The 11,805-nt window shown below is 34.5% G+C and overlaps 1 protein-coding gene across 4 annotated transcripts; it reads right to left on the bottom strand.

Annotated features, from left to right (window-relative positions):
• Nucleotides 1-1,674: 1,674 nt before the first annotated feature.
• On the bottom strand, nt 1,675-9,266 carry LOC110426474 (uncharacterized). 4 transcript variants are annotated; one of them, XM_021441681.2, is made up of 7 exons: nt 9,135-9,266; nt 7,686-8,184; nt 7,035-7,087; nt 6,759-6,823; nt 6,563-6,641; nt 2,452-2,754; nt 1,675-2,248 (listed from the first exon to the last, which is right to left on the bottom strand). In XM_021441681.2, the coding sequence occupies exons 2-7, from the start codon at nt 8,120-8,122 to the stop codon at nt 2,094-2,096; spliced, it is 1,092 nt and encodes a 363-aa protein (XP_021297356.1). In that variant the 5' UTR covers nt 8,123-8,184; nt 9,135-9,266; the 3' UTR covers nt 1,675-2,093. The 4 variants fall into 4 exon arrangements, with proteins under 4 accessions (XP_021297356.1, XP_021297359.1, XP_089641455.1 ...); XM_021441684.2 differs by having other exon boundaries at nt 7,686-8,287; nt 9,135-9,229; XM_089785329.1 differs by having other exon boundaries at nt 7,686-8,988; nt 9,135-9,152.
• Nucleotides 9,267-11,805: the final 2,539 nt, after the last annotated feature.

The raw sequence follows: 11,805 nt of genomic DNA, 5'->3' as shown, positions 1-11,805 counted from the left end.
TTTCAGAATAAAAGAAATCCCTTTCTTGGGACACATAGTTAGAGGTGGTACTATTCGGATGGATTCGGATAAAATTAAAGCCATACTTGAGTGGGATTCACCCATAAAGGTAATAGAACTATGTTCATTCCTAGGTCTTGCAAACTATTCAGAAGATTCATGACAACACACTTTTCAATCATTGCACCATTCACCGACATATTAAGAAAAGGTATCACTTGGAAGTGGAGCACATGAAGTCAATAAGCATTCAACACACTTAAGACCATGCCAAGTCGTACGAGGTGCACACAAATACTTCAGACTTTGCTATTGGAGGTGTACTAATGCAAGGACATCTTGTGGGTTGTGAAAGCCGTAAGCTCAATGACATGGAGAAAAAGTACAAAGTCCAAGAGAAAGAGACGATTGTAGTGGTACATTATCTTCGTACATTGAGACATTATCTTCTCGGAACACCTTTTGTTGTTATGACTGACAATGCAGCCACATTTTAATTTCAAAATCAAAAGAAATTGAATCCTAAACAAGCACGGTGACAAGATTTCTTGAAATAATTTGATTATGAACTTGAGTATAGACTAGGGATGACTAACTTAGTGGCAAACACATTTAGTTGTAAGGCCATACTAGCAGTTGTTAACGAGGCGCAAGTCGTACTCGTGCCATACATCAAAGAAAGGCTATCGCACGTCATGGTAGCATAAACACTAGTGGACTACGTCAAGGAAGGGAGGACTAGAAGGTTTTAGGTTCAACACGAGTTATTATACACCAAGGGCTCGAGATTTTATTTGCCATCCTATGGCAAGCTTCGAAAGGAGATACTCAATAAGTGTCATGACTCGACGTGGGCGAGGCATCCAGGAATGCACCGTATGTTGACACTAGTAAAATAAGGGTACTATTGGCCGCTTTTACGTAAGAACGTGGACACATATGTACGAACATGTCTTAGACAAGTCCAAACAAAGGAAGGCCACAAGGTTATTAGAACCATTGCCAATTCCAAGCTGACCATGGGAGTGTTTAAGCATGGATTTTATCATGGGTGTTCCTAAGGTGAAAGGATTAGGATGCATCATGGTAGTTGTAGACCGTTTCTTTAAGTATGTAACATTCGTCACTGCAAGCCACGAGTGTTCAACAATGGAGGCTACAAAGCTCTTCATGACCAACATTGTCAAGTATTGGGGAGTTCTATTGAGCATAGTGAGTGACAAAGACGCATGCATCACAGGTAAATTTTGGTTAAAGTTGTTCAAGATGATAAGATCGCAACTTAACTTTTTGACTAGCTTTCATCTGCAATCAAATGGACAGACCTAAAGGTATATTCAATAGCCACCCTAGGTAATTTTTATTTTCATCAAGTAATTTAATTTTTTACTTAGATCTTAGGTATTTGCTTTGAGAAATAATATACTTCCTATTTCTCCTAACTCTTATTTTTTTCAAATTGTCTTTAAGTTTTCATATATTCCGCTGCAACTCAAAATTAAGCTTAATCTTCAATATACAAATCTAGCCACTATAGATTTTGGTTAAAATTCTAAACCCATGACACCCCTGATGTGGTTAATAAAATTTTTTTACACAAATGGATATTTAAACAAGTTTGGATAGTTAAGGAATAGTGAGAAAAATTTTAAAATTCGAGTTCAAATAAGAAGCTTAAAAAATAATCAGATAATAATAAAGCTCGAACACCGTACATATTAGTAGAGTTAGGGACAGAGTACCTCAAAATTATCGAGTTCCCTGTTGACAACCCTAACTAAAGTGAGAATACTGACAGCAGGTCTTAACCTTGCTCAAGATAATATAATATATCATTGAAATCGGTTTTAAGATGTTTCACGCTGGAAAGGAAAAATCTTAAGTATAGAAAACCTCACCACAGCATAATCTAAAACTAAGAATTGCCAAAATGCAATTGAAACCCAACCGTGTACCATAACGCAAGACTGCTTTCAAACAATCTGTCAAACTTGTAGAGGTAGCAGATAAACCAACATGAGGACCTTTTAACACCTCATTTTTCTTTTATAATTCAATAATTCTTGTTGGAAAGACCAGCAAGCACTTGAGCTCTACACAGTGCTGATGTCCACCCGGCTTTTGTGCAGCTGAAAGGCAGGGGTGATCCAGCTTCCGCAACTGCATTGGATGCCTGACCAATTGAAATAACCCAACCGAGCTTCACAATGAGCACAGGACAACTTACCCTCTATTGCACCTTCCTCAACTGAATGACATGGAAATTCATCAATTACAGTGAAGTTATGTGGAAACCAAATTACATATCTTGGACTAAATGAGGTGAAGTATGGTCAACAACAAGTATTGGCTTGGCAAATGACGAAAACTCCAAAGCAATAGATCAAATATGATTTGGGAACAAACATGATAAACTCAAAATAGAATACTTCTGGGAAAATGTTTTCTCACCTGCTGTCATCCACCTCAAGGGCTCAACAAATATTGATGAACACTCAGTTTGAACAGACTTATTGAAAGGGTTACCACTTCTCCGTTTATTCCACTCAAAAGACGTCTCACCCTCACCTGGAATATGATCAACAACATTCTCCTGCAATGCCACAACTCTTCGGCATTTCTTGCAGCGGTATGCAGTTCGATTAATTCCTTCTTTTGGAGGTGCTTCTATAACAGAGGAACTTTCAGTGGGCAAGCCAGGATCAGCACCTAATTTAGAACTGTCTATTTTCTCTCCACGGTTATAACAATCACCTGACAGCATGATACACATACACCTATCTCAAAGATGATACCCATGAAAGATGAATTTCTATTTGCTTTCAGTTTTCAGTCTAATTGCTGACAATGAACAAAGATGAAAGGTTAAAAAAAAAAGGAAAACAGATTGTCAAAGAAAGCTCTATGCTCAAGAAAGTATTAAAGGTTCCTAGACTGGTGACACCCACTAAGCAGATCATGAGTGTTACCAAGCTTGTGAGTTTTTTTTAACAATATTTAATATTTAATTCATTTTTAAATAAAATATTAAATTTATTACATATTTTCAGATTTTACAAGAACTTTGAGTTTAAGTTCAAGCTCGAGCTTGACTCGAGAAGTTAATGACAATCATGCCCAACCGGGTCAAGTTTGAGTAGCTCGATTATTTTTCAAACTAAACTCAAGTACAAAATAATAATAATAATAATAACAACAACAAAGCTCAGTCAAGCTTCTCAAGTTTTTTAATTGAGCTGAGCTTGAGCATGGCACTGTATTTAAAACGAAGAAATGGGTACTAGTTTTTAAAAAATAAAAAGGGTAACCATTTTTGTAAGTGCAAGTAATGAAACTTACAAGAATGGGACTCAAGCAGTCCCTCATTTCTGAGAAAAGTGAAGGACAAACCATTCTTTTATTTTTATGTAAATTCACAAATTGAGTTGGTTTCAATTGACTAGTGATACTAAACTTAATCAGTCCCTTTATATATTAGCATGGTATCATCCTAAAATCAGAAACAAAATACTAAACATTGAAGCATATGAGGGAAAAACAGTTAAAGCTGACTTGTGCCAGCCCAAAAGAATATGTATAAAAGCATATTAAAGGCTGATAATTTCATTCAACATTGTATGTATTAACACTTTTAGTCCATTTGCATAGATGAAGACATAACCAGATCTTGGGGCACTAATAGCATAGAATAAATAGAATTCTATGATTCATCATACCTTGACCTGAAGGGACGGATATATAAGGATTGGAGATTACTAGCATTGAAATACCAAAACAATACCACAGCCATTTATATAATAATAACAATAACCCAAACAAACAAACAAGCATAACCAAGAGCATTCGATAACCCCAAAATGCACCAAAAGCAGAACTGAATATTCAAGTGCTTATATATAATAACGGATTAATGATTATTAAACAAAATAATTGAAATTTATAATTAAGTAACCAGTCTCAACCAATATGTAGGTTCCTACGACGTTAAATATTCTAGAAAGAAAGAACTTGCAAATAATCTGGAGATAACAAATTATTGACACCTCTCTCATACGAGATAACAGAATCTATAAACTGAACTGGGCACCTCAACCATCTTACCATCTCCTACATGCCTGACATGGACTACTTATACACTAGTCATATATAATGTATACTGCATTCTAGTTGTCACTTTTCCCCACCATTAACACTCTGATAATTTTACTATACATAATGAACAATATAATCAAAATCACAGCATCCACTGCCAGAATGGTACTGAAGATTAAGACAATGTGTTGATTCTTAAAGGTTGAGAGCAACTCTGTGCTTTCCAAGATAGAAAAATAGAATGGTTCTTGTCTTGAGCTAAGTACAACTGGAAGCTTTCTTTCTCTTCCCCCCTCCCCCATTTTCTTGGATGAATGGATTGATTAATAGCTTGACAGATTGGCGAATAAACTTGCTACATAGGGTTCAATTTAATTTAAGATGGTATTTGATTAAACTTGACCATAATTGCCAACAGAACCAATGGATGGAACTCAAAGGCAAAACAAAAAAGGAAAAAGTTCGTCTTCTTCAGGTCAATTTTTCATTCACAAGAAACAAAGCAAAACCAAGACACTTGAAAGGAGCACTAACAGAACACCAATGAAGGTGATTGGAGATTTATTAAGGTATGCTTAGTATGCTTATGGCCTAGCATGGTTGATATTTTCATCTTTGAAAAATGAAGGGAATCCAAAGAAATAACTCTGGTCCAAAGGGCAGAGCAACAACTAAGGTGCAATTTCAACACTAGAAAGGATAGACATGATGAAAGGTATATTATGTTAATTAAATTCATTGTCTCCATTCTCAAACCACATTTCTATGCCCATAATTGCATGTCAAGCATTGAAATGAACCATTGTCATTTGAAAAATAAAACTTTAGCCATCAAGTTCCCAAGTTTTTGACAATTAGCCTCTCCCTCCCATAATCTGAAGACCTATTTTAATTGCAAAAAGTTAAAAAACAACAATAAATGCGGTTGACTATGACATTTTACATAATTTCCCTCAATGAGGAATGACTGTGTTATATCAGGGGATATGAAAGCAAAAGTAAATATAGGTGACTCCTGATATTGTAGTGGACAAACTTTGGGAGACAGCAAAACAGAAGACCAAAGAAATTGGTATGTTTTGTTTAGATAATCAGACATCTCATTAGCTTATACTTAAGAAATGGAAAAGCACAAATTTTTATATGCATGTGCAGTGATGGATGGATTCTGGTTTATGAGAGTTAAAATAAATCCTACCTAAATGTTTTGAGACAGGATGAACTGACTGTAAGAGGCTTGTCAAGTCAATTCTCAGGCATACCAGACCCACTTCTGAACCATATAGGGGAACAATGTATCGATATGGTTGTTAAGCCCATTTAGGGAAGTATACTTTTCCCTATACTTCTCTCAGATCTGCAAACATTCACATCACTGTGAGCATATTCCTTCCTAAGTAGAAAAAAGTTAACCATGGCCCTAACATTATGAACACTTTAGATGAACAAAGTACAAAAAAGGTTGTTAAGCCCACTTCAGGGAAGTATACTTTTCTCAGATCTGCAAACATCCGCATATTGTCAGCATATTGTTTCCTAAATTAGATGGGAATGTTAAGGTTGAACCCAAAATAACTATTTCTCACTCGTGACTCACCAAATTTATTTGGTTCAGTTATATCTCCATGAACCTTTTCCACAGACATCCAACTTCATTCAGAATAGGAATCCAACCACCATTGCACCTATTTCTGTTCTTCAATCACCTATTCCAAGTTCTCTATATAAGCTTCATATTTTAAACCATTGTAAGGTGCAGCATCCAAACTAAGAAATAATTTGCAAACTAAGTTTTCTGCCCTCCAACTACAAGATCAGATTATGCTTTTTTCTTAACCTTCTGCCATGAAGGGTTTCATGCTTCCTACATCCTAATTTCGAAAGTATAAGGTTAACTGATCCCACAAAAACACACACCTTGAACTTTTCAAGACCTTTAAAATATCCTACTTTTCATAAGACCACTTAACCATAGCACATAATAATTCATAAGCTGAAGCCTTCGACAGGAATGTAATCCTTCTTCCCTAAGAGGTAAGACATTCTACTTCCACAGTTGACAATATTTCTGAGCCCTCTACAGCCAAAAATGCTTTGACATGCGCTTCATGGGTCATTAACTCATTACTTAGATAGTTAAAGCCTTAAATTAGGTGAGACAGCCACAGTTGAGGGTTGGATCATGGCCAGTCTTACCACAAATGTGCAAAACCAGTTTGACTATGACTTTCCATTGTTACTCAGCCTTCAGTAGTTCTTTTATACAGCCATCACCACCCCAGAATCTGCTAAAGTTGATGGCTTTCTTCTCCTTATGTCTCTCAACTCAAAATGCTAGAATAGACCAAAAAAACCATAGCAACAAAGTTTAAAATAAAAAATCAAATCTATCCTATATCTTCAAGGAATATTAGGAGAGATCAAGCAAGATGAAATAAAAAGGTTGAGAGAGGAAAGAGAGGGAATGTACCCAACACTCTTAGGCGAAATCGCTTGTATATTGGGCTACTGTGATCAACCTTGTGACCCATTTCTTCAAACATTTTCAACTGCAATGCGAAGAAAATTGAAACTTTTGAGAAAAGTCAGAATCTAGAATCATATAGCCACAACGAAATGCCTGAAAAACTATATCACTTAATTTCTACAGTATTCCTTTGCATTACCTGCTCTAAAAACCCATCATTGGGGCAAACAAACTCACAGGTTTGTTTTAGAGATTCAAGGGCATCTGCAACAATGAAAATGCCAAAGGGGAAAAGAAACACGAGGATAATGTATAAGTTCAATATAAATATAAGTAAACAAATACATACATACATATATATATATATATAAAATGCATCCTAATATCCAAAAATAAAAAAGTGATAAAAAAGCTGACAGCATGTACCAAATTTGGACCCACATTACTCCCAAAAAAACAGCAGATTTGTTCAAACCTTCTTGAGATAGTTGCTCAGTTCTCATCAAATAAGCTGTAATAATAGCCGCACTGCACAAACACAAGCAAAGAAGAGTGCAAATCCTTAGGGCTTGACAATTTAGAAAACTGGAAAAGCTATTACAGTGTAAGCTTGTTCTGGAAATTTTCTGATAAACATTGGCCAGGCGACTTAAACCAAATTTTTGCTTCTAGTAAAAAATATTTGACAGTAATATATAAGATGAACTTTTGCCCACAGGAAGTAGCCTTTATGCAACTTCTGCAACCATTTGAACTAACAATGATGTGAAGGAGTGGAAGGAAAAACCATAGCATTGATTTATATTTATGTCAAAAATAAAAATTTTCACAACTAAGTTATTGGTGAATTTTAAAAAGATTATATGCGGATAAAGAATAACAGAAGCAAAAACTAACACAAACACAGACCATCAAAAGTTGCACACTTTCAGTATACAGAATCCAAAAAATCAAGAACAATATAAAAGAAAATTCCTGGTGGTCATTGAGCAGAACAGAAAAGTTATTTGCCAAAGTTCTCTGCAATCATCTGTTCTCAAACTAGTATTCCAAGTAAATTAGCCTAATTGGAAATAGTATCAGAAGATCATATTAAAAGCCTGAGAAGCAAAAGGAAGGATGATACCTTCTTGACACTCCAGCAAAGCAATGCACCAAAACAGATCCCTCTTTTCTGCTTTGATCAATGAAATCAATACATGAATCAAGGTAATCCAACAAATTCTCACTCTCCATATCTCTAATCGGCACTGCCATTCTCACCAGCTTTAAATCCTTTCCTGCATATTCCAACAAGTACAACAGCTTCTGGGGTGACAAAGAACTCTTAGAAGCATCATCTGCATGATCCCCAGAAGCTGCAGCACCACCAGACCCTCCAACAAAAACCTTTTTAATTTCCTTGGTAGGGATTGTGAGACCACTTCGCCATTCAGAGAAAAATGATATTGATGCGGAGCTCAAAACTGATAGAATGTGTGTGATCTCTGCGCCATCATTTTGCAGAACTTGAGCAGCATCCCCAATGTTTCCGATAAATAGATTCTCACGGACAAGGTGCATGACAACACACAAACACAAACAATGTTTTGTATTAAAATCTAAGCCTTTTTTTGTTTCACTTCCTGCAAAAATCAGCAATTCCTTAATGTACTAGCCACTGCCTACCTATTACGCTTCATCTAGAAATCAAAATTTCTTGAAAAGCAACAATTGTGTATTTGGTAACTGAAGAAGATAATAAAGGAAAAACAAATCAGGTAACACAAGATTTCTTCTATGAAGCTGTCTTGAGAACTGAGCTAAATTGATCACTTCAAGATCCATCTCAACACTAAGGAGATGATGTAAGAGAAATGAATGCTAAGGTGATGCTTTGATAAAAGGAAAATCACGCAATCGAATTGTTCCAACTAAAATATTTAGATACTAAAATCACACTATGAAAAATGTTAGAAATGCCATTGAAATTAAATGCCAAAAAAATGTAATTCCAATATCCCTATGATAAATACTGACAAACTAAATGCTGTTTGATTGAGGTTTTTGCAAAGGAGATAAGTGATTTTGTACAGAAATTTAACATCTACTAAGGGCAAAGAAGATAATGACATAAGAGAAAGGGTAACCTACTCAAATGATGAGAAAAAAAAAATTAGAATAGCATTGCCTGAATGCATTAATAATATTTTAACTACACTGAATTTTATTGAAAATATTCTATCAAGGGTAACCTTCAAACTGAGAAACTAGACGCATGGAAAAATTACTTATCCTCTATCAAACAACACCATTTTCAACATTCAAAACCAACAAAAATAAATACTACTCTTGACCGAACTAAGCTGACTAACGCAGTTCTTTTGCACCACCATGCAATTGATTCAAAGCTCCTTTTTCCTTCAATTTTCCTTGACTTTCTCGGTAACCTAACAGGAAGTGAACCGATTGTCCACTAAAAAAAAGTCCAGCTTCTTTTGAAACAAAAATGAAAATAAACATTTCTTGTAATTCGAATGTCGTACAGTAAATCGAATGCCATTTTCTTCATCAAAATTAGGAAACGGAATCTAACCTGAAAAACAAAAGAATATTCCGGCGAGGGAATCTATTTAGCCTTTTCTACTTTCTTCTTGTCTTCAGTTTGAATTGAAACAGTGCGAGAGACAGCGCTTCTCAATAGTATTAGAGAAGGGGAATGACGCGTGCGGATAACTAAGGAGGCATGTAGGACCCATTAAGGGTCGGTTTGGTTGAAGGGAAGTAAGGTACATTTTCTGTATTGTAAAAGAGTGTAATTATTTTACATTGTTTGGTTAAAAGGAAGCACAAGTGACATCTTGTTACTGGAAAAATCATTCCCTTCAATTAAAGGAATCTGATTCTCTTAGCTCTTCAAGGGTAAGTTACTTTCCCTCAATAAAAGGAAAGTAAAAGATCTTTTTTTCCCATTGTACCTCAAGAGTCCCTCATTTTTTACTCTCTCTTCTCTTTTTACCCACACATTTCTTCTTCTTCTCGCCGCCTCGAAGCCGTGTTCCTTCTTCTGCTTAGGTGTGTATAGAAAAGATTGCAATGTTTACTTCTCAAGCATTCAAATATTTTTTTGAGTATTTTAAGGCTTTTTAATTTGAGTAAATTAAGTTTTAAAGGTTTATAGTGCTCTTTGTGATTTTAGGGTGTGTTTCCTCCATGGGTTTAGAGTTAATGCAAATGAAACATTAGTGTAAAGGGTTGATTTTGTATAGCTATTAGGAGGTCGAGCTCCCTCTACTGCTTCATATTTGGTGCAAGGGCTAGGGTTTTAGTTTAGATTTTTAACTTATTTTCAGCAAAGGGAAAGTATTGATTTTGTTCTTGCATTTTGCTTGATCGGTTTTTGCCTGCTGCTTCATATTTTTGCCTAGAAAAATATGTATAACAATAGCATTGTGGAGATAGCTAAAGTAGAAAGGTTTAGGCTTTTTAGTCAAGAAACGAAAGAAAGGGACAAGGGAAAAGGGAGAATTGTGTCTTTCTTTTTGGATTTAAAGCAATAGTTAAGGGTGGATAATAGTGTTTTGTAGCTTATGTAAGATGGTTGGTTCAAGTTTATATAGTATTTAGGGTGTTTAGGTAGTGTTTATATAGTGTTTTATAGTATTTATATTGTGTTTCGAGGTATATCAACTGTAGTGGTTTATTAGAATTATTTATATATAATGTTTATATAGTGATGATAATAATATCATTTTTTAACAGAGTTTATATAGTGTGTGAAAAGAAAAATGTATTAAAGTTGAATTCATGTATTCTTTTCTTCTCTTGTCTTTATAAATATGGATTAAATGCTACACACAATGTGTTTTAGTTAGTTGTTGTTAATTACACATTGATTAGGGTATATACTTTTCCTTATTATTTGATTCTTTATTGTATTAATTCTAAAATTGCTACATGTGTAGAGTGGATTATCTTACTATTTTTTACATGTTGTCTTTCTTTATTATTATTCAAACAATGCGTACATATTTGAAATGGTTAATTGCAATGATCACATCTACTATTGCATTGGCGTTACAGTTATATACAATAGTAATGATTATTACTGTTTTGTTTAATGTATATTGTTACGTGCGTCTAAAGAAAAGAAAGCGTAAGAGGTCATATAATGGTGTTAGTTATGAGAAGCATATTATAAGGCAATTGAACTTTAGAAGTATGGTCGTTAATTCTGATATAACATGCGTTGAGCATATTCGAATGGACAAGAATGCCCTTTATAAACTATGTAATTTTCTTGAAATCATTGGTATGCTTAAACCAATAACACACATGAACGTTGAGGAAATGGTTGCAATCTTTTTATATGTCATTGCTCATCATGCAAAGAATAAGATAATAAAGAGAGAGTCTGTTAGATGTGGTGAGACAGTGAGTAGGCAATTCAATGTGATTTTAAATTCTGTATTGAGGTTATAAGCAATACTATTGAACAATTCAGAGCCTCTAACCGAGAATTCAACTGACCCACGGCAAAAATGGTTCAAGGTCAACTTAATATGGTTTCTCTTTATAATTTAAATATAAAACTTTTATTTTTTTTAAATCTAATAAGATATATGTTTGTGTCACCACTCTACTAGAAACAATAGAATTGTTTATTTGCTTTAGATAAGACATATGTTAAAGTCAATGCCTTGGAAAATGATAAGCTTAGATTATAGAACAAAGAAAATTGAGATTAACACAAATGTCTTAAGGGTATGTTCATAAGATATGCAATTCATATATATCTTACTTGGATGGGAAGGTTCAGCTACAAACTTTAGGGTTCTTCAAGATGCAATCTCTAGAAGAAGTGGTTTAAAAGTGCCCAAATGTAAGTAAAGGGATGACGTATGTTAAATTAATTATTATAGGGTTTTATTAGTGTTAGCTTGATATATTTAGTTCTTGATACAAAACTATTTTCTTATCATAAGTTTTTACTATTTATGTGATGCTAGATATATAAATGGAGAAGGATTTTTAACTCCATATAGAGGTGAACGATATCATTTGAATAAATGGAGGCAAAATCAAACTCCTCAATCAAAAGAAGAATTGTTTAATTACAAGCACTCTAGTGCTAGAATGCTATTGAGAGGTGTTTCAGATTTCTTAAGATAAGATGGGCAATACTTAGGGAGAGGTCTTGGTATCCACTGAAAACTAAATTCATAATTATATCAGCTTGTGCTTTGTTACACTATCATATTAGAAGG

This window comes from Theobroma umbraticum, unplaced genomic scaffold (genome assembly GCF_002168275.2).
Source record: "Theobroma umbraticum cultivar Fairchild unplaced genomic scaffold, ASM216827v3 scaffold_89.0, whole genome shotgun sequence".
Lineage (NCBI taxonomy): Eukaryota > Viridiplantae > Streptophyta > Magnoliopsida > Malvales > Malvaceae > Theobroma > Theobroma umbraticum.
This window is presented reverse-complemented; position numbering and strand designations above follow the sequence as displayed.

What these genes read in the sequence shown, in the direction of transcription:
- LOC110426474 (XM_021441681.2), bottom strand. Translation starts at nt 8,122, where the DNA reads ATGCACCTTGTCCGTGAGAATCTATTTATCGGAAACATTGGGGATGCT. An exon ending in TGAGCAACTATCTCAAGAAG is followed by an intron (nt 6,824 to 7,034) that starts GTTTGAACAAAT and finishes TCATTGTTGCAG; the next exon opens with ATGCCCTTGAATCTCTAAAA. An exon ending in ATTTCGCCTAAGAGTGTTGG is followed by an intron (nt 2,755 to 6,562) that starts GTACATTCCCTC and finishes TCATGCTGTCAG; the next exon opens with GTGATTGTTATAACCGTGGA.